The sequence below is a fragment of the Platalea leucorodia genome, assembly GCF_965183815.1.
Source record: "Platalea leucorodia genome assembly, chromosome: Z".
NCBI lineage: Eukaryota > Metazoa > Chordata > Aves > Pelecaniformes > Threskiornithidae > Platalea > Platalea leucorodia.
This window is the reverse complement of record NC_138858.1, coordinates 12,217,484-12,241,748: the sequence shown is the minus strand read 5'-3', so window position 1 is coordinate 12,241,748 and position 24,265 is coordinate 12,217,484. Positions and strand designations below refer to the sequence as shown.

The 24,265-nt window shown below is 60.8% G+C and overlaps 4 protein-coding genes across 6 annotated transcripts in view; 1 reads left to right on the top strand and 3 right to left on the bottom strand.

The window, feature by feature from the left end:
• The window catches only part of TLN1 (talin 1), a 35,293-nt gene extending 33,434 nt beyond the window's left edge, over window positions 1-1,859 (bottom strand). The window contains exon 1 of one of the 2 annotated variants that reach the window (XM_082335486.1): window positions 1,774-1,859. The gene's annotated coding sequence lies outside the window, so the exon portion shown is untranslated. The remainder of the gene's footprint in view (window positions 1-1,773) is intronic. The other variant, XM_082335487.1, reaches the window with a different exon arrangement.
• A 383-nt stretch (window positions 1,860-2,242) lies between these two features.
• Window positions 2,243-9,511, top strand: CREB3 (cAMP responsive element binding protein 3). Of its 2 annotated transcripts, none has more exons than XM_082336731.1 (11): window positions 2,243-2,297; window positions 3,100-3,373; window positions 4,064-4,201; window positions 4,284-4,557; window positions 4,771-4,883; window positions 5,068-5,160; window positions 5,613-5,719; window positions 7,085-7,153; window positions 7,312-7,396; window positions 7,532-7,613; window positions 8,048-9,511. In XM_082336731.1, exons 3-11 carry the CDS (start codon window positions 4,064-4,066, stop codon window positions 8,407-8,409), a joined length of 1,323 nt encoding a protein of 440 aa, XP_082192857.1. In that variant the 5' UTR covers window positions 2,243-2,297; window positions 3,100-3,373; the 3' UTR covers window positions 8,410-9,511. The 2 variants fall into 2 exon arrangements, with proteins under 2 accessions (XP_082192857.1, XP_082192856.1); XM_082336730.1 differs by having other exon boundaries at window positions 2,246-2,297; window positions 3,022-3,373.
• Window positions 9,512-12,820: 3,309 nt separating this feature from the next.
• Window positions 12,821-14,344, bottom strand: LOC309602083 (avidin-like; the record flags this gene model as incomplete). Its single annotated transcript, XM_082335388.1, has 4 exons — window positions 12,821-12,854; window positions 13,289-13,421; window positions 13,527-13,737; window positions 14,273-14,344. 4 exons carry the CDS (start codon window positions 14,342-14,344, stop codon window positions 12,821-12,823), a joined length of 450 nt encoding a protein of 149 aa, XP_082191514.1.
• A 2,126-nt stretch (window positions 14,345-16,470) lies between these two features.
• On the bottom strand, window positions 16,471-18,310 carry LOC309602078 (avidin-like; the record flags this gene model as incomplete). Its single annotated transcript, XM_082335383.1, has 4 exons — window positions 16,471-16,570; window positions 16,861-16,981; window positions 17,421-17,634; window positions 18,239-18,310. The coding sequence occupies 4 exons, from the start codon at window positions 18,308-18,310 to the stop codon at window positions 16,471-16,473; spliced, it is 507 nt and encodes a 168-aa protein (XP_082191509.1).
• Window positions 18,311-24,265: the final 5,955 nt, after the last annotated feature.

Below are 24,265 nucleotides of genomic sequence, written 5' to 3'. Positions count from 1 at the left end.
GTCCCCGCAGGGAGGGCAGCCCCGCTCGGCGTGGGAAACGGGCAGGGGACGGGCAGCGGGGCTGGAGGATCACAGCCGCAGACTGCCTGCCTGCATGCTCCCCCATGCTGAGGAGAAGCAGCTCTGGCCATTAACTGCTGGCGTTTCCCACCCATCCCCGGGCCTGTCCGCTCCTGCCAGGCATCCCCTGCCCTCCAAGGGAGGGGGCACAAATGGTGGCAGCCTCTCCTGCGTCCTTAGTGAGCCGGCCCTCCAGCACAGCACCCCAAAAGCAGCACTTGGGGTGCAGTGGGTGCTCTCACGGCCTCTGGAGGACACCAGGCACCCCGATGCGGGCACTCGCGCTTGCCAGGGCAAGTGACTTGCCTGTCGCCGGCCAGGCAGAAAGGGGAAAGTGACAGGAGAGCATGGCTGGGTTTTGGGGGGTGTTTCTCCACCTAGCAGTTGGCAAAGCTCAGCTCTGGAAAGGAGGCTGCCCCACAGGTCCCTCTTTCCCCTTTCTCAGCTTTCCTACTCCCCTTCTCCAAATCTGCTGAGATGTGCCGCTTCGGGACGCACCAAACTCCTCCTGCTGCCGTTGGGCGAGCAAGCTGCCTGCACGGCCGGTGCTCGCCACGCACCATCACCATCATTTAGCGCTTGGGGGGTTTCACCCCACGGTCTGCAGGGGGGGGTTCGGACCCTTTACCAGGCAACCCGCAGGCTCTGGCAAAGTTAAAGATCCCAAAAATATGTCCCCTCCCCTTCTCAGCAGCGAGGCTCGGGGAGAGAGGAGAAAGGAGTAAACAATTATTGCTACCAAATATGGGTCTAACAGCCAGCGATGAAGCCACGGCAGAAGCATGTAGACATCCTGCCGGCAGATTCAAAGGAGCGGGGAGCTTGCAGGGGTGCGGGCAGAATCCGGCAGGGAGCAGGGAACAGGCAGAGGATGGGGCAGGGTTTCCCCTGCCCGGTTAGCCGCTCCAGCCGGGGCACGGTGGGAACCCGGGCTTTTCCCCGACGGCGGTCAATCCCGCCCCACAGCACCCGCCCCAGCCCCGCGTCTCCCACCCCATCGCCCCGTCCCGGGGGGCCACGACCAGTTCTCCGTCCCGGGAGGACGGGCGGCAGCTGCGGGGCCATCTCCCCCGGCTGCGGCGTGGCCGCGGGCAGCGTGTCCTCCAGCGTCCCCACCCAACGCCGCGCCGCGGGCTGCCGACACCCTTCCCGCTCGCCTTCCCCTGCCTGCAGGCAGGGTGGGCAGGGGGACACCTTCCCCGCCGTGCCCGCCCGGCACCGCGGCTCGCCCCCGTCCCCCCCCGGGGCGGTGATGCCGGCCCCGGCCTGGCGAGCGCAGACTTTGGGCCCAGGCCTGCAGCGGCGGCGGTTGCTTTAGGGCAGGGCAAGGACAAGGCCGGGATTAACGGGGGCCGGGCCCAGCCCGGCTCTGCCTGCCCGTGCTGCCCCGGCACCCCGCGGCGGGTGTCGGTGCTCCGGTACCGCCGGTCCCGGGGGCGACGGGGCGCGCCCCAAAACCGGGCCGAGGCGTGACCGACCCCCGGGAGACGCTGGGTCGCGGCAGCCCGGGGCAGGGCGCCCCGGCGGGCGCGGGGGGCCCCGGTAAGCGGGGCGCTGGTCGCCCCCTGCCCCCCGGTAAGCGGGGCGGGGGGGGTCCCCCCGGTACATCCGTTTCCGGCACCCCCGGGAACCAGGCCGCTACCGGTCACCCCGTGCTTCGCCCCCCTCCCCCCGCCCGGTTACCGGGACCCCGTCTCTGCCCCGTCCCCGTACCTGTGCGCGGGCAGCAGCAGCGCGGCGGCCGCGCCGAGGCTCTGCGGAGCGGAGCGGGGCGGCACCGCCCGCTTCCCGCCCCGCCGCCCCCCGCCGCGCATGCGCCGGCGCACGGCACAGCTCGCCACGCCGCGGTGCCCCGGGGCCGCGCTCCGCCCGGCTTCCCCCCCACCCCGCCCGCACCCCGCGTCCCGGCCCCGCGCCCGCGGCTGCCCGCTACCCGCGCCGCCCGCTACCCGCGCCGCCCCACCCTGCGCCCCGGGGCTGGGCACGGCTCAGCGCCGCACCCCGCCGCCCTGCTCCGCCCGCTGCTCGCCCGCTCGGGCCTCCGCAGGGCCCGGTGCTCCCCGGGGCTCGGCCGCCCCCGGTGTCCGTCCCCCGCCCCCCCCCCCCCCGCCCGGTCGCCGCCGCCGCCGCGCGCTCCCGCCCCGCCGCGTCACCCCCGGGAGGGGCGGGGCCGCCCCGGGCGCGCGGGGCAGGCTGGGAGCGCGCGGCGTCAGCGGCGGCGCGGTGGAGGCGCTGAGGTGAGGGGCGGGCGGGGGCGGGCGGGGGCGGGACGGGGGCCGCGGGGGTCGGGGCCGCCGCCATCCCCTCACCCCGGCCCGGGGGGCCCTGCGGGGCGGCCGCAGCGGGGAAGCGCAGGTGGCGGCCCCGGCGCTGACAGCCCGCCGGTGCGGGCCGCGGCCCTCCTCCTCCTGCGGCACCGGGCCGCCCGGTCAGGCCTGGGGCTGTGGTGCCCGGCGGGGAGCCGGCGGCTGAGGGCTGCGCGGGCCCCGCTTGCCCGCGGGCCGGCCCCACGGGTGGGGCGGTGAGAGGCTTCCCGGGGGCGGGTGTCCGGGGAGCCGGCCCGGCCCCGCCTGCTGCCGGCGCCCCTCCTCCCGTCCCGCTTGCTGCCGTCCCCCCCCCACCCCCCCCGCCCTCGCCGCCTGCCCGGCGCGCGCTGCCGGGGGAGGGAGCCCCCGGTGTCGGTGGAAGCACCGGGCCGCGGCCTTGCCCGGGCTCTGCCCCGCTCCCCCGCCGCTCCGGGGCAGCCCCGCCACCGGCCTCCCGCTCCCAGGCAGCTGGCACAGCAGCCCTGCGGCTGGGCCCTGCTGGTTTTGGGTGGGGTTTTTTTGGTCTCTGGGGGGTTTTGGTTGTTTTGGTTTGGTTTTTTTTTTTTCCGGACTGCGGCACCTGCCAGCTTAGTGAAAGCTTAGCGGTGCTAATGGGGAGGTGTGATGGATGCCCCCCCTCTGACCGAGTGAGCAGTGCTTTGGTTCAGGCATCAGCGACAAGCGGGCCTGACCGATAGCAGCCCTGCCAACCGTGAGAACCGCATCTTCGCAGGGACTGAGGAGTCTAGGCCATGTCTTACTGGGAGATAACAGCAGCCCGAGCTGGGACTAGGCAAAGCTAAAGCTGCCACAGCTGTGCACCTGCACAAACACCAAGGGGGGGTTGACTGCGAGTCCGTCACTTTACGCTCCACGTGCCTGTAGCCTCCCCGAGCCCACTGAGCTCCCCCGCACGGCAGCGATCTCCCCCTGGAGCAGGGACGCCTCTCACGGTTGCTCCTCGAGGCTGAGAGACCCTTTGCTTGGCATCTGATATCTACAGCGAGGTAAGCAGCGCTTTACATTCAGCCTAAAAGTATATTGTATGCTAGCGACATTGAGATATATATGTATCCAGCTTAATTATTAGAAGTGTGGTCAGAGGTAGAGTGTTTGACCGCTGCCTAAATTATTGTTTAAATCATCGCTTAAATCATTGTCAAATCACTGTTTAATTACCATTCAATTATTTCTTAATCACCATTTGATTGCCATTTCATTTTCATTCAATCATCAATTAATTTGACCATTGTTTAATCATTAACTTCAGTTAACCCCACGATGATGACTTCTCTTAATAATTTGCCTGCAATAGGAGGCTGGCCCCACTGGCTGCACGCCGGGGGTACGGCACCTTCAGGCTTCAGGGGAACGGCAGGATCTTGCATGCTCTCCACAGCAAAAAGCCTGGGGCCCTCCCAGTTTCCTTGTCCTTCCTGCAGCTTTTGTGTTCTGGGTCGAGCAGGGCTTCTGTGGCTGGGTCCCAGTAGTCTGGTGGGGAAACTGTGTGTGGTGGGGCCACCAGTGCTGGTATGGTAGCCTTGCTGGGGAAATACTCGTGGGCTGGTCGTCGCTGCAGGGCCCTGGCAGCTCTTACCGTTGCACGGGGAGACTTTGTCTGTAGGGTCTGAGGGACATCTCAAAGGAGTGCTGATGTCTGCTCCTGTGCCTGTGCTCACTTTGGGTGTCCTGCTCAGATGTCACGCCCAGAGGAACTGGCTGCTTTGGCAGATGAGGACCTGCTTGACTTCCTCCTGAAGGATGATGCTCCCTGCCCTGAAATCCCAGGGGAGGAGAACGGTCTGCTGGAAGACTGGGGCCTGCCAGAGCCTGAGGTGAGTTCTTTGGGAGGAATCGCTGCCGGGTTGTGGTTCAGGAGGTTTGGCTTCCTGCTGAGTAAAAGCTTTTTCTTCACAGCTCCTGGACAAGGAGATGGATGTCTTCATCAGCTCCCTGCTGAGCGCCTTTGAAGATGAAGCAGGCACGCTGCAGGGTTATTCACCTGCTGACAGTGACAGCGGCATTTCTGAGGATCAGCATCTGTCCCATAGCCCTGGCAGCGACTTTGCTGGCAGCCCTCGGAGCTCAGACATTGTGCAAGTTGATCACAACTATTCCCTCCATCAGGATTGGTCTGCACTGGAAAGCGTGAGGTCTGACATGGCAGAAGGAGATGTTTCCATTGACCTTGGTAAGTGATGTGTGAGGGCTCTTTCGCTCCTGGGTGCAGGCAGAAAAGCAGTCCCACATTCGTGTTTTTTGGGTGCGTGCCAGGCGGTGATGGAGAGAGCCGAATTTAGTGGCTTTCTGCTGCTCTAAAGTTGCGGTTTCATGCTATTCAAAGTTGGCTGGTCAGGTGCTGCCTCACTGAGGCCCAGCGCTGGACTCTCCTTTCCTTCCCCAGAGACATGGACGGGTTTGGAAGGCACAAGCAAGGCTCTGGAACAGAGCTCTGGTTTCCCCATTGCTGTTGCTGTGGATGCTGAACCCCAGCTTGTACCTGGAGCCATCATGCAGGTACTGATGGCCATGCCTGTGGGCCTTTGCTTCTGGTCTTTTCCTCAGATATCTCTGAGGAAAGCATGATGCTGCTTTGGGAGAGCTGATCCCGGTTCTGTGTGCTTTCTACATGCCCTCCCTGCCCTGGAGTGGACTCCCTTTACTTTGCATTCTCAGCGGTCGTATTTTTCCTGTTTTCTAGTCCGACTTCCCAGAGCTGGTCTTGACAGAGGAGGAGAGGCAGCTCCTGGAGAAAGAAGGCGTTTCATTACCAACCTGTCTGCCACTGACCAAAGTGAGTCCTTGCTACAGCCTGTCACTCCCAAATGGACTTGGACCACTCGAACGCTTCAGCCAGAGCAGGGCTTTGAAAATACAGGGTGGTGCCTTGATGAGAGCATGGGTGCCCAGGTGCTGTGTTCAGGGCAGCATGCGGCAGGGCTTGGTGTCCTCTTCCTTTCCTTGGTGTGTGTCCGCATGCACAGCAGCCTCTGCTTTGCTAATCACGTAGAAAAGCTGCATGCTTTTCATCTCCCTTAGGTATGCCTCACTTTTGCTACACCAGAGAAGCTGCTGGCCGCATCAGCAGGCCAGAGTTTGCCTTGCAGCCCCTGCAGTTCATTCAGTGGTGTGGGAGGGACAGACGACAAAAGCATGCGGGCCGAGCACTGAGATGTGTGCAGGGTTTGTGAGGGCTGGATTGCCAACGCCTCTGGGGTTGCTGCTAATGAGAAATGACCCTTGCAGGCTGAAGAGCGGCTTCTGAAGAAAGTGCGTCGGAAGATCCGGAACAAGCAGTCAGCCCAGGATAGTCGTCGCAGGAAGAAGATCTACGTGGATGGCCTGGAAAACAGGTATGGGCACACAGCAGCGTCACCCAACACTGAGGGGACAGACAGGTTCTTTTAGGGATCCTTGGCAGAATGATGATGGCACTAAATCGTAGTTTCAATTAAAGCGTTGTGTTCTTAACATGTTATGATTAATGTAGCACAGAATTTTTGATTAGAATGGCACAGGATTTCTACAAGCAGAATCAATGTAGTACAATCTATAAGCAGCGTAATACAGAATTTATAATACAACTTAATTTACAAGTTCTAGTCACCTAGATCCTATATACAACTGAACTTATGGTTTCTAATCACCCGGACCCTCTGCAGATCAGGTCGGGTCAGATCTTAATACTTGGTTTTTTGAATCAATATAATGATCATAATCTAGACTTGACAATGACATAAAGGAATACGAGTCACTCCCTCAGTCATGGGAGGAAGCAGATGACAGTGGCAGTGTCCGTGGCCAGGGCGGGTCCCGGGTCTCACTGTCCAGCAGCAGCTCCAGTCCAAGTTACCCCTGAGGACTTGTAACTGCTTGATTTTATGGACAGTGCTCTGTGTGCTGTTATGCTTCCCTGCTCTGTGACAGGGTTGTCAACAGCACCGGGCTGGCCGGCTGCCTGGGACCTTCAAGGCTGGTAAGGAAGGGAGTAACTGGCCCGGCACCCAGGAACCTTGAGGCTGGTAGGGAAGAAGAAATCTGTTTGGTTTGTCGACTTGGTGCCCAGGACCTTCAGGGCCTGAGAATGAGGGGAAGGGAACGAATACGTGACCCGCTCGGTCACAGAGAATGTCTGCTCCCCTCATAAAGTGGCGCTCGTTGTGCTGACCACATTGCCAGGGGTCGGGAGCAGGGGGAACCGGTCACAAGCAGCTGTGCTGTGCTGCTGATGGAGTCTTGCCACCCCGGGCAGAAAGTGAGGCTGACCTTGTGGGGCAGCAGCTCTCCCTGATCAGGGGGCTCAGAAGCTTGTGGCATAGCCTGCCCTGCTCTCTTATGCTTGGAGATGGCCCAGAGCTTGCTCTGTTCAAGCCGGGTGCTGGCCTGCCAGGTCCAGCGTGTTCTCCAGGTCAGGCTAGTTTGCAATACAGCCTGACGTCGTGGATCTGCAGGGCTGGTGTGCTGCGAGGAGCGAGCATCCTTAGGGATTAGTCTGGTGCTTCTCTGTGGGACTGGGCAGGGCTTACCCCTCCTGAAACCTGGTGTGAGATGTTGCTCTCTGGACTTCGCTCCAGGTAGACCCCAGGAGCAATTTTATCTGCCCCGGCCACCCAAAGGTGGTGGCCGATTACCTGAGGAGAGACTCTGGTGAAGTCCCTGCTGTTGACTAACAAAAACCTCTCTGTTTTTCCCCTGTGCTGTTCGTCTTTCCTGGGAAGGGTGGCAGTCTGCACAGCGCAGAACCACGAGCTGGAGAAGAAGGTGCAGCTGCTGCAGAAGCAGAACATGTGAGTTCTTACTGTTGGACGTGGCAGGAGATGTGGTGGGGAAGGCTGTTCCTCTTCTTGGGATTGTGGCCTGTCCTTGACTGCACAGGGGGGAGGAGGGGAGCGTGCAGCTCTTGGTTCAGCCTCTGCGCTAACCTGCGTTGCCTGCTCTCCTGCAGGTCACTGCTCGAGCAGTTGCGGAAACTGCAGGCTTTGGTGAGACAGTCCACCACCAAAACTACCACAGCAAAAACCTGCACCATGGTGAGTGCCCTCAGCCCCAGTGTCTGCAGAGGCATCTCTGCTCTCCGTATAAGTTTGGGAGAGAGGTGTTTATTGCGGCCCATGATGCCTTTTTGTGTCCCATGCTGAAGTCTGTGCTGATCTTTCTGTTTCCAGGTCGTGGTTCTGTCCTTCTGCCTCATTCTCTCCCCCAGCATTGGCTCGTTTGGGAGCAGAGAGCCACAGCCAGAGCTCAGAGGTGAGTGCCGGGGGGCTGAGGCATGGCTCCAGGTGAAGCGCGGCCCTCCAGGGCAGGCAGAGCACCTTCCTCAGAGGCAGCCCAGACTCTGGGGCTCCTCCAACCCAGCAGCCCCTTGCCTGGGGTGATGGCTAGCTTTGGCTTTGCTGTCTCGCTCCAGCTCTGGACTCTTCCTCAGCTCTGTTGCAGAGGCCCGCCTGGGGGTAGGGCCCTGGACCAGGGGCGGTACAAGAACTGGGGGGATCAGGTCCCCCTCGGAGCACAAGCTGTGCTTCTGCCTGGCAGCCATGCAGCATCCTCTCCCCGCCTCCCCTGGGAGGAAGCAGCCCTAGTTGAACAGTTTGTTCTGCTCTCGTGGTCTCTGCGGCAGCCCGTGCTCAGAGCAGGACGGTGCGAGGCTGGGAATGACAGGGCTGGCTCTACCTCTCTTGCAGTGCTGTCACGGCAGATCCGCGAGTTCCCAAACCAGGTGGCACCTGATGTGCAGGAGGACGCCGTGCTGGAGGGGTTCGGCCCAGAGCCTGAGGACCCCTCGCTGTTGGGCAGCCTCAATCAATCACGGGATGAGGGGCAGAGTCCACCCAACCCCGATCCCAGATCTTTAAACAGCAACTCATCCTCTGACCCTCCAGTGGCAGCGGGCTCCGAGCTGGGCCCTCCCCAGCCACAGGAGCAGCGTTCCCAGAGCGACCCTTTGCAGGCAGTGGTCCTGGCCGTGGGGAAAGCGAAGAGGCCGGAGTGGATGGAACGCGCTGCCAGAGTTGTCATCCAGCAGCACCGAGCCGATGAGATGTGACCACCGCCGCCTCCTGCATCTCGGGGTGACGCTGGGCACCCTGCCGGGCAGGGACAAACAGAGCTGCATTAACAGATAATTTATCAAAGCAGATTTTTCTGAATACTCTCCCGATTGCTGGCAGCTCAGAGGGTTTACTGGGGAGGAATTGTTTTAGGGTTGACATGTTCTGACGCTCTGCTCTGTGTATCTATAGCAGGACTCTATCCCAGACGGGGTAGGAAACTCTGGGAACGTTGCTACGGCTGCTGATGTGGCTCTGCAGCCCGGGGTGCATCCCGTGGCTCGCGGGGATGGGCTGTGGCATGGAAGGTGAAGGCGGTCGGGCCTGAAGGCGCCCGTACCTGGTCTGACTGGATGCAGTTGGTGACGGAGGCCACTGCCTTGCTTCTTCCCTGCGCAGGTGGAGGTGAACAGGCTGGGTCCTGCACTTCTTACTGTGTCTGGTGGCCACAAGCATCTGTCCCTTGTCCTTCCCCCTTAATCCTGCAGCGTTACGTGATTTCTAGCTGTGAGATAGCTGACCTTCAGTGCCCTCACAGGGAGCGGCCCTGCCTTTGCGACAGACCCTGCGTGTCGCCTGTTCCTGCTAGCTTTTGAGCCACAGGCACAGCTCCTGGCGCGGCTGGGGAAGGTAACGTGGAGTCCTTCCCGAGCCGTGTGTGCCGTTTCCCTTCCGTAGGGGCTGAGCCTTTCATCTCACACAGCCCTGGGAACGGGGCTTCTGGGCCTCGAGCTGGACTGCTGAGGGGGCGTGGAGCAGAGAGCAGCAGAGCTGCTTGCTCTTCTGAAGGCTTTCCTGGCCACTGGGCAGTTTCAAAGCTGTGTCCTCGTGTGCCTGAGCTTTGCTGCGCTGACCGGTGATGCAGTCATCTGGCTCTAGTTGCTCCCCGGGGCTGAGCAGAAACACTTTGAGCTGGTGAGCAGTGTCTTTCCTGGAGTGAAGCTTAGTGGTACATGTTGCGCATCTCTCCTCATCCTACTTCAGGACATTTCATAGAATCCTATAGAATGGTTTGGGTTGGAAGGGACCTTTGCAGATTATCTAGTCCAATCCCCCTGCAATGAGCAGGGACATCTTCAACCAGATCAGGATAATTCATAATTTCTGCAGTAATAACGTGTAAATAAATAGTAATCACGTGTGACTGTCCCCTCTGCGGTTGTTTTGGTGAGGGGCTGCGCCAGGGGCTGGGAGGTGACCGATCGCTCCCGCAGCCTAACGGAGGGGAGAGGGTGCTGCATTCCCTTCCCGCGGCTACGGCTGTGCAGAGGAGCTTGTTGAGGCACGGTGCGAGTTTGCAGGCCGGTTGCTCTGCTCTCACCCCCCTTCAGGGGTGCGAAAACACTCTTGAACCACCTCTGCAGACAAGTGAGTGTTGTGAGCACCCAGCACCCACGTGTGACCTGCATGCACCCAAGACGCCGGCGCCGCGGAAGCGAGCAGCTTCCCCGGTAGGAAGCGCGAGGAGCCGGTGGCTGCCCCCACCACCGCTTTCGTAACGGGGAGCTGCACAATCGCAGGAAGCGGAGCAGAGCCAGGGTGGTGCAACGGCCCCGTCCCCTCGGCCGGGGGCCGCAGGGAGGGCCCGGCCTGCTGGGTGGTTGCTAAATCGGGGCTGGGCCCTGGGTTGGGATCGCTGGGTCCACGGGAGGCACTAACGGAGCCTGAGCTCAGGCTGCGGAGCCCGGCGTGGGGTTTGGGGGCGTGGGAGCCCAGCGAGGCAATGGGTCTGCACCCACGCGGGAGGCAAAGGGTCTGCACCCACGCGGGAGGCAAAGGGTGCTTGTGCAGGAGAACGAGCTGTAAAATTGAATGTTGTGCCTCTGCCCTGGGGAGGAGAGACCGCCAAGGGGAGGCTCACCCACGGGCCCTGTCTTGGGACAGGCAGCAGCACGCTCGTAACAGGGTCAGGTCGCAGCTCTGCCCTGGCCGGGGCAGGCAGCCCGTGGGCATCCCCGGGGAACCACTGCACCTTTCTCCCCAGGAGCCGTGCGCGGTGGCAGGAAGGGCTGGGACCCCGTCCGCGCTTTCATTTCATTTTTTGCAGTTCAAGGCTGGGGTGCGTAATGCCACTGATGTCACCTGGAGTCGCTGGCCCAGCGCTAAGTGGTATTGCATAAGTCATCTGAAATAAAACACAGTGGCGTTGCCAGCAAAGCAGGGAGTGGCCACTGGGGCCGGTGTTTGGCCAGGGGCGATGGGGTCAGCACCGCGCTCCGCAGTGGTCTGGCTCACGCAGCCAAAGGTCAGGAGGGGAGAGAGCTCTGGAAGAGCGGGCAGGGAGCCAGGCGAGCGCAGCGGGCACCTCATCAAACGCAGGCGCTGCCTGCACCAGCCAGCACAGCCCTTCCACGCAGAAAGCTTGCGGCAGAGGCTGGGATATCGCAGAGCCTGGAGCTGGTCCCCGTACTGCACTGGGGATGAGCCTGTGCTGGGAGTTTTGGGGATGGCTGCTCCACGGTCTCAGCCCGTGCTGCCCCAGGGCTGTTATTTTTCACCGTTTTCTGTGTTCTTGTGCCGGTCCCACAGTGGTTAGCTCTGAGCCAGCAAGAGGAAGGAAGCCCAGCCTGGGCCTCACGCCTTGGGTTAAAGGGCAGCAATGATAAAAATGCCCGGAATGAGTTCTTTGGCCGAGGAGGAGGCTCGCACCTTGTTTCCATCAGGCAGAGGAACAGGAAGAGCCTGGTATTTCTGCCACGCTGCTCCTCCTCCTTGCCGCAGACCCTCCACGACACCCGTTTCCCTCGCACGCTGCAGGGATCGGAGTGCAGGCTGTGTGTGCATCGGCGTGGCTTGCACGCACGCGCGGCCCCGCACTCTGGCTTAGGTCGGTGTTACAGCCCGTGCTTGCCCTCCCCGCTCTGTTCCCTCTGTTATTCCCAAGATCAACCTGCATCCCACGGATGTCCCGGCAGGTGCCTGCATTGGCGTTGTGGGAACACACCAACAGAGCAGAAACATGAGCTTTTCAGGGCAAAATATCCTGTTCAGCCCTTGGCAAGTCCCATCTGGGTGTTGCTGAATGGAATCCCTCTCTTTTTTGCGTGGTGACTCCCTGAGTGTCGGTAGTGCCATCTCCTTTCCACCATAGTGACATATTGGCAGTTATGAAGGCATGAAATGAAATTTGCCTCCTGTTGCTGAGGAGGTCCTGGGCTGTGTGGCCAGTACAAAACACCTCCTGCTCGCCGCTTTAAAGGAATGAGGTTTTCCTTTTTTTTGTAAAGGATTCAGGGTTTCTCGGAGAGGTGGGAATTTCAGTCAGTAGCAGCAGTAAGGCACACCCTCCTTTTCAAGGGAAACCTAAACCCCCTGTCAGCATCCATCCTATTTTTATCCACTAGCACCAGCTGCTGGATATTGGTGGGAGCAGAAAATCTCACAGAAATCTGAGCGCCTGGTTAAAAAAGCAGCTGGAAATACAGCAATGGAGCCATCGTCTTCCCCCAGCTCCTGCAACCAGGCACCTCAGCCCTGGGGCTGCTGAACCCCCAAAGGAGCCGGTCGTGTTGGGACCGCTTTGGCAAGGTGTCTGAGGCAGAAAGAAGAGAGGTTGGGCTGGGATGCCCAAAAAAAACCCAGCCAAGGCCAGATGCATCCTCCCCCTCTTCCCTTTCCCTGGCCACGCACGGTGCAGCAGGGGCTTGGCTGGAGAAGCCGATGTGTGTGTTGCTTGGGGGACGCGTCCGTGCTGAGGAGCCTCTCTTGGGACCAGCTGTTTGGGAGCTTTCCCCACCCCTGGGGCGGCTGGCAGCCAGCCGCCGCAGCGCATCCGCCGGGGCTGGGAACGGGAGGCTGCCGGCTCTGCAAAAGCCATTTGCAACTGCTCCGTGCATTCGGGCACCTGAGAAACTTCCTCTGCTCCGCTCGCACGGGGAAGGCTCTGCCTGGAGCCTGCCCTGCGTCCCTGGGACATGCTGCCCGCGGCAGGCCACCGAGGCTGTGCCTCATCCCACTGCCTGGTCACAGCCCAGTTTGGCCCGCACCCCTGGGGACATTTGGGAGGGACCCCGAGGGACAAGTTACCCACAGCACAGCGGCAGGTTTGCAGGCACAGCACTGCTGCCTGCTGCCAGGGAGGGGACATGGGACAGCCCCCATCCCCAGGGACCCTGCTGCCCTCAGCGATGCTGCACGAAACCTCCCCATGGGAGGGTGCTTGCGGGTCAAGACAAACCCCGTGGGTTTGAGGCAGGGCAGAAACCAGAGCCAAGCCCTGCATCCCCACAAAAACCCTTTATTTTGCACCTCGTGCCCAGCCTTCACGCTGGGCTGATCTTGCCTGGGAAAGCATGAACCTGTGGGCTGAGAGCTGCTGAAATACAGCACGTCAGCATGGGCAGAGCCTGGCTGGGGGAAGCACCGTCTCCTTGCTGTCCTGGGCCTCCTGGATTTCCCCACTTGCTGTTATTTTATCCGGGTGAAAACACTGGTGCCAATCCTGCAGGAAACCCCAGATCACAGTGGTTCATCCATCTGGGGTCACCTGTGCTGTGGTGGAGGGTACAGAGGGGAAACCCGAGGGTGGGCACTGTGTTCCCTGCTGCCTCACTGGGTGCTGGTGGGATGCCCTGGGCTCCTATACCCTGTAGCAGAGGCTGCACCGAGTGCTGGCATTGTGTCCTGCTCTCTCCCTGCTGGGGAAAGTGCAAGGAGAGTCCTTGGGCCCTGTCCTGGGGTCACCCACCCTGGGGCACGCCTGGGATGCAGGGGCTGGCCAGGTCACAGGGATGCTCCTTAGCCCCTGCTCGTCACTGGTGACAAACCCATTTCACCCTCGCAGTCCTGCCGTGCCTCATCCTGGGGAATTTCTCCCTTCTCCAGCCTGGGGTGCAGGAAAGTTTGGCACAGTGGTGGCCGGGACCCAGTGCTCACCGGGTGGCTTTCCAGTCCTCAGCGGGGCTGTCGGCTGCCTCCCGCAGGAGCCACAGGGCGTGCAGGGTCTCCTCCCCGTTGGTGCCCACATAGCACTGGCCCAGGAAGGCAGTCGTCTGGGCTGCCTCTGAGCCTGGAAGGGTACGAGGTGGCATGAGTCGGGGTGGTGAGGCACAAAGCCACCCCCCTGCATCCCGCTGGCATCCCTGCTGCAGGGTGATGGCCCCCTCTTGCCTACCTTGGAGCCGCCAGTGCACGGTGAAGGAGAAGGTGGGCTGTGGGACCAGCCCTACATCCTGCTGGGACCCCTCCAGTGGCGAGGTGAGGATTTCGGAGTCACCGGCGGCTGGACCCGGCAGGTAGGAACCGGAGAACCTGCCATCCTTGCCCAGGACAGACACAACCATCCGGCAGCCGGTATCGCTCCGCCACGACCCAGAGAGGAGGCACTGCAAGGCCACAGCTGTGTCTTGGGGTGCCCGGCCAGGCAGGGGGGGCATCCTGCTCCCACCTCACCACGCTGGCTCTGCCTGGGGATGCCTACAGCAGTGGGGGCCATGCCATGGACCCTGTGTGAAGTGGGTGCCACTGGCGTCGCCACCATCACACCCGTGGCACTGATTGCCTTCAGCCCAGCTGCTGCTCTGGTCTGTCTGCTGCTGCCACCCAGGGAGAGCGGGTCCTCCCCATGACAAAGCAGAGGGTGCGCTCCTTTCCCTGCGTGCTTGGTGGGAAACAGCCTTTCTCCAGGGCACAGCTCCATTTGCCTGTCTCTGGACAGATTCCTGCAGCAAAGAGCATCCTCGCAGGAGCACTGCCTCCCTCCCAGCCTCTCCACAGCTTCCCTCAGCACTGTGTAGTGCTAGCCCCACCAGCTCCGGCAGCCCAGCCCCGGCTCCCTGCTGAGCACCACAGCCCCAGCAACAGCCTTCGGGGTCTAGCAGGGTGCCAACACCACATCCCCATCGCCACCCATCCCCGTACCTTCCTCTCCGCAGGGCTGACGCACGCCACCAGAGCCAGGGCAAGGATCAGGGCAAAGGCACTGCTCCCCATGGGGCTGTGAAGGGCCTGTTACGGCTCCCTCCCGGCCCCGTGCCCTGGCCCCCTTTATAGGGCTGTAACTGGAGCCCCGCGGGCACCGGGCTGGCAGCTGTGGGGCGGGTGGCCGGGTGGCCGGGTGGCAGGGAGCCCGGGACAGGACAGGCGAGGTGAGGAGGTCTGCGTGACCTGGGCAATGCCAGAGGAATGTGGGGATGAGCACGGCTGTGGAGAGAGGCAGGGGCACGGATGTTTTTTTTTAAGGCCCTTATAGCAGCCTGGAAAGCATCAACTACCTTCCTTGGGAATCTGTCTCCTGTGCATGCAGGCTGGAAATCATTACCTGTTTAAACATTTAACTGCTCCCCACTTTGCTGCTGCCGCTGCCCGAGCAGGGTGCCACCCAGGCGGTGCCAGGGCACCCCTGGCAGAGGCAAACTGCAGCGGCTGCAGCGCTGCACGGGAGGGAAGGCTGGCCCTGCCTTCTGCTTTCGCAGCAGTAACGTTTCCCCAGCATCTTCTGGATATCAGCTGCTAATTCTGCTGCGTTTGCTCTTACAGGCGTTAGAGGAAGAAGTAACCACAGGGGGGCACTGGAGTCCAGGCGAGTGTGTTTGCAAAACACACCCAGCACGCCAACCAGCCTTGTACTTGCACCTCTTCTTTGTGCGGGCTGCTCTTAGGGGCTTTGGATGTAGAAAACACAGAGTGCGCTGTCCCTGTGTTCCTGAGCTGCTTCTCTGCTCGCTGCAGCGCCTGGAGCAGGCTTGGGCTGTGGGCAACTGAAAATCAGGGTGGGATTCGGCTGCATAAACAGATGCTGCTCCTCGGACAGCAGTGTCTGGGGCGCTGGACGGCAGCAGGGCTGTGGTGTTGTGCATACTGGGGGTGGGGGACTCCCACCCTGGGGTGACACCGCTCGGTGCCCACCACGAGCCCCGGCACAGCCTGGGACCCCGCCGCTGCGGCTGCTGCTCAGCGCCTCTCCCTGTGGTCTGGGTGGCCTCAAAGGCTGGGGCGAGCGGAGACCACCCCTCTCCTAACACACCACTCCTCCTTGTCGCCTTTTACAGTCCCAAACTCACGGGCTTATCATAGGGGCCTGAGAAATCCTCCCCCCCGGGGGATCTCTTGCCCTTGCCCTGGATGCTACACTCCATCTTTTTGGCCTGGCACCAGCCCCTGCCTTTCTGCGCTCTTTGGCAGGGACAAGCTGCCCCGTGCGAGGTGCCAGGGAGGTGGCAGCCACCACTCCATGTCATGGCAGCGTGCACCGGCCTCACTGGGGCTGGGCCAAGCTCGATGGACTGTACGGCTAGTGTGCTGGCATCCCCAGGCTGGATTCTGCTTGTAACACTTCTGCAAGAGGCTTCGTCTTCACCCATGGACCTGCCAAAAACTTTGCGTCGAAAGAGCTGACTAACTTGGCAGGTGTCCACGGAGGCAGATAGAGTGGCACTGCCAAAATGCAGTGGCAGAGAAGGGTAAAATCCCTCGTTGTAACCCAGGGGGATGGGATGGGATGGGATGGGATGGGATGGGATGGGATGGGATGGGATGGGATGGGATGGCATGCGATGCGATGCGATGCGATGTGATGCGATGCAATGGGATGTGATGCAATGGGATGGGGACTTTAACTGTGCACATTTTACTTCGGGTCCTGTGCAGCACAAGGAGGCACTTTTCCGGCATCTCCCATCTACCGATACCGTTACCTCCATCACCCAACCCTACGGAGCATGGAGTCCCGGGACTGGAAAGGCGTCTGGTGGGGATGGGTATGAAAGCACTGCAAGGAAGGCAGCTGGATTCGGGGTGCTAATGCCACCTCTGCCACCAGCAGGCAGGCAGGGAGTGATGGTGCAGGGTGGAAGTTCGGGTTAGGATGAGGTGGGAAATGAGCCCAGGGAACTGGATGGAAGGAATCAGTGAGGGATGCAGATGTCCCTGGGGAAGGGCAGTGGTCAGCCCTTGCCTCTGGAGGGGTACCCCTGGGAACAGAAGGTGCCTCATAGGGGGAGCGAGGGCATTTTTTTAAAAAAGACTACCACAGCAGACAAGATTTTTAAATTTTATTTTTATGTGAGAGGCCGGTTTTGCTTGCCTTGTGAGGACCAGACTACAGCCAGAACATGCCATCATGGGGTGGGCCAAGACGCATCCTCACAGGATGGGGACAAGCTCGGCAGGATCTTTCCTTTCGGGATGCGTTTGCGTGTGAAGACGTTTCTGCCCACCCTGTGGGAAGCAGAGAGTTCCTGTGGGATGACCTGCAGGCATGGCCCACTCAGGGCTGCCAGTGCCGGCAGGTGACAGGGGTGTCCCTAAATGCCCCACAACTTGCCTGGAGCAGCTGCCCGATGCCCCTGGGCAGGGGAAGCCCCTTGCCAGAAGGCATTGGCAACCCCGCTGCAAACCCACCCTGGGGGTTTCCCAGGGGTGCTCCCCTTGCCCAGGGGGATGCTCATCCTCAGGGGTCCTAGGGAGGGCCCCTCTGTGGGGCCACTGCCCCCACATCCCCCCACTACCTCGTGGCTTTCCAGTCCTCCTTGAGGGACCCGACAGCTTCGCGCAGCAGCCACATGGTGGTCAGCGTCTCCTTCCCGGCCGTGTCCACGAAGCACTGCCCCGCGAAGGCGGTGGTGGCGTCTGGGGAAAGGGGTTGGTGGGGGGCTGGTGGGGACAGCACCCACATTCACTGGCTGCTTCCCCCTCCCTGGGGTCCTCCCAGCCACAGCCGTGTTCCCGCTCTGATGGCTGCCCAACCCATCCCAGGGGGACCTGCCCTTCCCAAGCGGCTCCTTCGGGTGAGGCAGGCTCTGCGGCATGGCATCCCCCATGCCCTAACAGGGTCCGGACCCACCACGGTCACCTCGGGCTGCCTGGCAGGGATGGATGCAAAGGCGCTGGGTGAGGAGAGGCTGCCCATAATGCATTGCCCATTAGCCACATGCTGGGCAAGCACCGCTGCTTCCCTCTGCTTAGCTGCACCACAGCATCACCCAGCAGACTTCCTGGCAGAGGAAAAATCCACCTGCGCGGCTGCCGGTTTCCCCGCGGTGCCGTCCCCAGGTGTCCCAGCACTTACTGGAGAACTTGTCCCAGCGCACGGTGAAGGCAAAGGTGGGCCAGCCCCCCTCGCCGGGCTGCTGCTGGGCGCCTTTCAGGGGGGAGGCACGGGCGCAGCCGCCGGTGAGGGTGACCCGCGTGAGGTATTTCCCATGGAAGTCCCCGTCGTCCCTCACTGCCGAAATCTCCATCAGTGAGTCCTGGTCATTCCTCCAGAGCCCGCTGAGCCGGCACTGAAGGGACATGGCCACAGGCCCTCTGACCCCGCACATGGCGCAGAGCGGGACCCCATCCCTCCCACGGCCGGAGCCGCAAGCCTTGCTGCCAGTGTGACTGCGAGGCACGGCTCTCCCCATCCCCAGTTTGGGGAAATGCTCCCCCAGGTGCTGCTGGCTGCCGAGTGGATGGTGCAGCGAGGCCAGCACGTCCCAGCCCGTCAGCACACGTGCTACAGCCAGACACAGACCCCATGGGAGGGAATGCCCTGCACACTGTACCCCCTGAGCACAGACCCCGTGGGAAGGGACGCCCTGAGCATGGTACCCTGGACACGTATCCCATGGGAAGGGATGGCCCATGCACGGTGCTCCCAGGCACAGACCCCATGGGAGGGAATGCCCTGTGCATGGTGCCTCTGTGGGAGCAAAGCTGTGTGGAGGTGGTCCCAGGTGGCTGGGGGATGACCCAGAGATACCCTGCCCATTACCTGGACTAGGTGCTTGCAAAGTTCTCCTGCTTGTCCCAGCCTAAAACAGCATTTAAGAGAGAACCCCTGGCTGCCCACGCAGCATCCCACTGCCATGTCTGCCACGTCCCCATCATCACTCGTCCCCGTACCTTCCTCTCCACAGGGGTGACAAATGCTGCCAGAGCCAGGGTGAGGACCAGAGTGAAAGCACCGCTCCCCATGGCCACGGGACTGCAAAATGCCCTGCACGGTTCCCTCCCAGCCCCACACCCCAGTCCCCTTTATAGGGCTGTAACTGGAGCCCCGCGGGCACTGGGCTGGCAGCTGCGGGGTGGGTGGCCGGGTGGCAGGGCGCCCGGGACAGGACAGGCGAGGTGAGGAGGTCTGCGTGACCTGGGCAGTGCTGGAGGAATGTGGGCATGAGCACGGCTGTGGAGAGAGGTGGGGCACAGGGGTGGTTTGCACATCCACTCTCCAAGAGGCTCTGCCAGCCCATTCCTTGCTTGGCAATGGAGTCCTTGGGGTGGGCACAGCCTGGCGCTGCCCCACCGCCACTGTCCCAGTGCTGCCATCCAAACACAGCACTGCAGCAAGCACAGCCTGACCAGCTCTTCTCTGCTGCACTGCGGGGTGGTGTGTCTGCGCACTGGAGCTCGTCCTCGTGGCAGTCCCCTCCTGCGTTACAAGTTTCTGCTGTGCTTTCTAGGCTGTTTTTTCTCCTGGCTGTGCTGGGCTTTCCCTGGGTCTGAGAGCTGTGACTGTCACTGCAGTGGGAGCTCTAGGGCACCTCAGAATTAATTCCTCTTGTCAGTACAGAAAGGCTTTTCCGGAAGACAGGTAGGTATTAAAATTTGCTTGTTCCTGTGGAGGGGATGCCCTGTGCATGGTGCTCCCATGCACAGACCCCATGGGAGGCAATGCCGCATGCATGGTACTTTGAGGCTGGGCAGGGTACAGCTCCAGGGCAGAGCCCTGTCTGAGCCCTCCCAAGGGGTCCCTAATGATACAAGAGTGTAGCAAGGGTGGGCAGGGGTCCTTGGACCGCCTGGCTCTTGCACAGGGACATGGCACAGCCACCTCCTCCAAGATATCCCTGCAGCTGGGTAAACACATCGCTGCTGATGCTGCAGAGGAAGACAGAGCTGGCAGCTGGCTGCGTCCAGTTCCGGAGGGATCTCTCTGGCCCCTGCCCTGCACAGGGGATGAGCATCTGCTTGGAGCATCCTCCAGAGACACATCTGCCCCGGGCTTGAAGACACCAGGAGGGCCACTCTCCTCTTCCCGGGGAACAAAGCATGGCCCACAGAGGTGGTGGTGGAAACCGCGGGGAAGGGGTGGGAGGTGGGAGAGGGTGCTGGGGTGGGGTTTTCTCTGTGTTAGGCAGCCAGCTTGCCAGTTTGGGAGTGGAAAAGGCTGCTTGTGGGTGGGCGATGTTTCCCTCCCCCACCTCCTGTCCTGCTGGGACCAGGGACACGGCACTGGACAGGCATGGGATACGCAGGACGTGGTGGGATGAGCCCAGCTGAGCCTGCATCCAGCTCTGCCTCACCTCGTCCTGGGCAGGATCTGCCTGGACAAGAGCCAGAGGTGGGGATCAGGAGATGCCAGCAGCCATGCAGCTCTGGGGTTGGGGATGGGGGAGCACTGGGGACAGTGCAGGAGGGGAGGGGACCATCAAGGACACCACAGGGAGGGCAGGGGAGCTCTGGGGACACTGCAGAGATGGGGAAGCATTGGGGACACCACAGAGGAAGGCAGGGGGTCATCAAGGATGCTGCAGGGAGGGCAGAAAAGTATCAGAGACATCCCAGGGAGGGCAGGGGAGGTCTGGGGACACTGCAAGGAGGCTGGGAAAGGAGAAGCACCTGAAAAGTTCCAGTTGACGGTGAAGCTGAAGGTGGGCTGGCTCTTCTGGTTCATACAGTGCTGGGACCCCTGCAGTGGTGACAGCCATGTCTTGTTCGTGGTGGCTGTCTCGGGCATGTGGTAGGAGCCTGCAAAGTCACCTTTTCCATTCATGGCCCCGACGGTCGTGTTAGAGCCCAGGTTGTTGATCCAGTACCCGGTCAGCACACACTGGAGTGGAGGGGACTCAGCGTTGGTGCCCCAGCACAGCCCAGGTGCGGGCAGGGTGGCAGGAGTGGGCACCCCCAGGAGCCTCAGAGGGGAAGCCGTCCTGAGACAGATGATGTTGGGCACTGAGATGTTCAGTGTTGAGACATTTTTGAACAGTCAATAGGAACAGGCCCTGCAGAAATGGTTGCATAGGATGGTCTTCTGCATACGATTAAGACATATAAGTGCTGGAGGACCCCTGCAACAGAGACTCTGTCTCCATCCAGGCGGTGACCAGCTGTTTGAGGGATTTGATCCCCTATGTGAGCGTGCCAAGATCCCAATACATTAGTTCTTCTTTTTTTAATGAATACACTGTGTGAGCACCTGTGCAACACAGACGCAGCAGCAGTGATACACTGCGTGTGACTGCAAGAGGCCTCCTCCTGCTCCCCATGCCCCTGAAGGCATTCATGGGGAATGACCATGACCAAGGCTTGCCGTAGAGCGGCAGTGGCTGGTTTTCCTTCCAGAGGGAAGTCTGCAGCGGGGCTGAAGGGGACCTCGCTGCTCACCTTTGCTGTGCCAATGAGCTCGAGCTGGAAGAAGGCAAATAGTGCCGGGTTTGCAGCTCGGAGAGGCAGAGCAGACACAAGCAGCGTGCAAAGCACTGTGAGCAGGTCTTGCAGCTGGGTAAAACCCAGTGCTGATGAACGCCCAATGCCCATGGGGAAGCATTCTCAGCCACAGCACCCCCCCGGCCCCTGTGTGCACCCCTGGCACACCATGTCCTGTCACCTGCCACCCCAAAAACGAGATGCTGCATGCGTCTTAGCCTTGCTGGGCGCCCCGATAGAGGGACTGGCCTTGCAAACAGCTCTGCCAGTCCATGCCCACTGCATTTCTCAGCGGCACCATGGCTGCCTGCAAGGCTTTGCAGACTGCTCGAACCGTGGTCAGCGCTGCTGCCTTGCTGGAGCACTCCAGAACTGCTGCACAGCCTCCGAGGAGTCCTGCCCCAGGGAAATGTTGACATGAAGGCAATAATAAAATCAGGAGGATGCATGCAGTGAGGATGCATGCAGCAAGGCTGCAGGCTTAGTGGGACACCCCTCCACTGAGCTGGCCACGCTTCAGGGTGAGAGCAGAGTCCTGTGGTCCCTCTTTCCTGATTCTCAGGTTCCTCTAAAGCAGGTAAAAGGCTGCACAGGCCAAAGGACACCATAGCAGAGGGCTGAGGTAAGAGCATGCTGCTCAGAAAGGCTGTAAGGGAGCTGAAAAAGCTGGAGAAATTCCAAGGAGGCACCGTGAAAGAAACAGCAGCATGGCTCCAGAAGCAGAAGATGGAGCCAAGGGAGAAAAACGTGAAAAGCAAACAACATGCAAGACTGCAATGAGGTGGGCTAAAACACAGAGCAGGTGGAAAACTTACTAAAGCCTTGGATGCTGTTAGCAAAGCTCTCCCATGGCATTTGTGGCAGGAAAACGGGGAGCAGTGGAAGGTGGCAGCCCTGCCAGCCCACTCCTCCCTTTCGGCTGCTTGCATCCCAGGCAGGGTGCCAGCGTGGGGCGTGCAGCACCATCCGGGGTTTTTTTGGGACTGGACAGCTTGAAGACCAAATTTCAAATTCAGACCTGGAGCTGAGTTTCCTGGAAATCATTCCTTTTGGCTGGGAGGGGTGACTGAGGCAGCACGGGCACTGCCCATTACAGTAAGTCACAAAGTCTGGCAGGCAAGGGGTTTGGGGCTGGATTTGCTGGATGTCCACTTTCCAGTAAATCACACACGTTTTCCTAGGAGGAGCTTTGGAGCTGGATGTGCTGCAGCTACTGGCGCTGTGCTGCCGGTACGAGCAGCCCTCGCCGCTCACCAGGTTTGCGGACACAGCCAAGCCCCCGCGCCTGCCTGCCTGAGGGCTGCCTCGGAGCCAGGGGGACTCCCAGCCAGCTTTTTGGGGTGCAGAAGGGCCCCCCAGCTTCCCCTCCCATCATGTTCACCTGGCATTGAGCAGGGAAGAGCCAGTGCTAGCCCGTGCTTGGTGTGAGAGGGTCACTTTGGGGACACACCATCCCATTTGTGCTGGAAAAGGGACTTCTTTGCAGATGGTCTCTTCCTGGAATAACAGGGTGTTAAGTCCCAGTCTGATTGTCAGGCTCGGGGAAGGTTTGTAATGATCCCAAGGGTGAAATTAAGACACAAACGAGGTCATATGCCGCCAATCAGACATTTTATTGGGTAAATATAAAAGAGTAAAGCGATAAGAAAGGCAGGAAATACTAGCAGGAAATTAAGCAAGCATTCAGAGAGATAAGCAAAGGGCAGTCACCACCATGGATCCAGCGGCATCCCGTTCGTCCTCAGTCTTCAGTTTTTCAGTGGTGGATGGCCACACTCAGGTTTCGTTGTGCCGTCTTTTATCTGGTGTTGGAGAGGGAGTTTGCCCTCTCGTTTCCGTTTGGTTACCCAGGGCGACATCCCGGACCCAACACATGCACATCTACTGGTGGGGCAAGCGGCCTGACCCGGATACCAGTTGGTGTCCTATTCCTGGTGGTGCCTGATAAGCCAAAGAATGGCCTGCTGCTTCAGCAAGTTTGCACAAGTTTCCTTGCCAGATGGTGGTACTTGATAAGCCAAAGAGTGGTCTTATAAGACAAAAGAGTGGTCTACTGTCCGGTTTTATCAGATAAACACACACAAGCAAGCTTTGAGACAATTGTTCTTAACACTTCAGTCTCTTACACAGGGTGAGAGCTTCACCCCACACCTTCTGCAGTGCTTTAGCCTAGCTGCTGGACATATCCACAGACTGCACAAGGTTGGGTTTAAAGGAAAAAAAAAAAAATTATTTGGTTTTGGGGGACACCTTCCCCCAGAGCTGCTAACAACCCCGATGCTGGTACACACTGATGCTGCTGAGGGGTCTCCCAAGCCCAGCTGAAGTGAGAGGGTTCTCCCTCCTCCTCTGAGCCCATCCGAGTGAAGACGTTGCAGCCGGTCCTGTGGGGAAGCAGAAGCCCATCGGTGCCCAGCTGGCAGAGAGGCAGGAGTCCCAGGAGGGTGTCCCTTGGCTCAGCTGGTGGCTTTTCAGTCGCTGGGTGGGAAGACTTCTTCCAGTTGATGATGAAGCCGAAGGCGTACTGCCTGTCCTCATCCAAGTGCTGGGAGCCGATGTGGGGGGACGGCTCGATGGGTTTCTGGGCGCTCAACAGAGTGGTGTGGTACTCGCCGGAGAAGTTGCCCTGGCTGTCGACTGCAGACCCGTGCGTCCTGGAGCCCAGCTCGCTCTCCCACCAGCCGGCCAGGTCGCACTGCTGTGGGACAAGCAGAGGTGTCCCCAGGGGCTGCCTGCACACAGCCCGGACCCCTGCCCCGCGGGCTGACCCCCTGGCAGCCACACAGCAGGGTGCCTCCAGGCCCCCACGTGTGCTCAGGCACTCATTTTTAAGAGACATGATTTATAAAGTCTCTGCCACCTCAGCCATGTCAGGAGGGCCAAAAGCTGGGGTAAGCCAAGCAGAAGGGGAGAGGTGAAGAGGAAAAGCTAAAGGCAGGAGCCCCAGAGAGGTAGGACCCCCGCTCCAGCCCCACCAGGTGAGCTGTGTGACCCAGGACACATCTGCCTGTGCGTGTTGGGGATGTGTGCTGTGCTCAGCACCGATGTGTGGCATGAGTGGAGAGCCTACTGGGAGGGGCAGAGCCTTTGGGTTCATGGTGGGCTCCTGCACAGCCAAGCAGGCAGCACAGCCAGTGCCCTGCAGCATCCCACCTGCAAGGCTTCAGCTGCTGCTGCAAGCGCTGCCTGTCCTCTCCCACACCGCACCTCGCCGGGCAGGTGCAAGCCACCCCTTGGGGCAGGGCCCCTAGGTTATCCCTAAACCAAATCCCCTGCCTGTCTCGCCAGGACAGGTCCCCACATGCATGCCCCCCTACAGCAGGGAAGGGATCCCCATGCACATCTCTCCTAGGGACAAGGACGACACCCGGAGCATCGCCCCCTGCCTCAGGCTGGGATGGGGACGGGGATGGGGACGGGGACGGGGATGGGGACGGGGACAGGGATGGGGACAGGGATGGGGATGGGGATGTAGACAGGGCTGCCCGGAGCTGCCCGCTGACA

Excerpts from the sequence above, each read along its gene's own strand:
- CREB3 (XM_082336731.1), top strand. The coding sequence starts at position 4,064 with ATGTCACGCCCAGAGGAACTGGCTGCTTTGGCAGATGAGGACCTGCTT. Across the intron at positions 4,558-4,770 it reads AGATGTTTCCATTGACCTTG|AGACATGGACGGGTTTGGAA; the intron begins GTAAGTGATGTG and ends TTCCTTCCCCAG. Across the intron at positions 5,720-7,084 it reads GTGGATGGCCTGGAAAACAG|GGTGGCAGTCTGCACAGCGC; the intron begins GTATGGGCACAC and ends TTTCCTGGGAAG.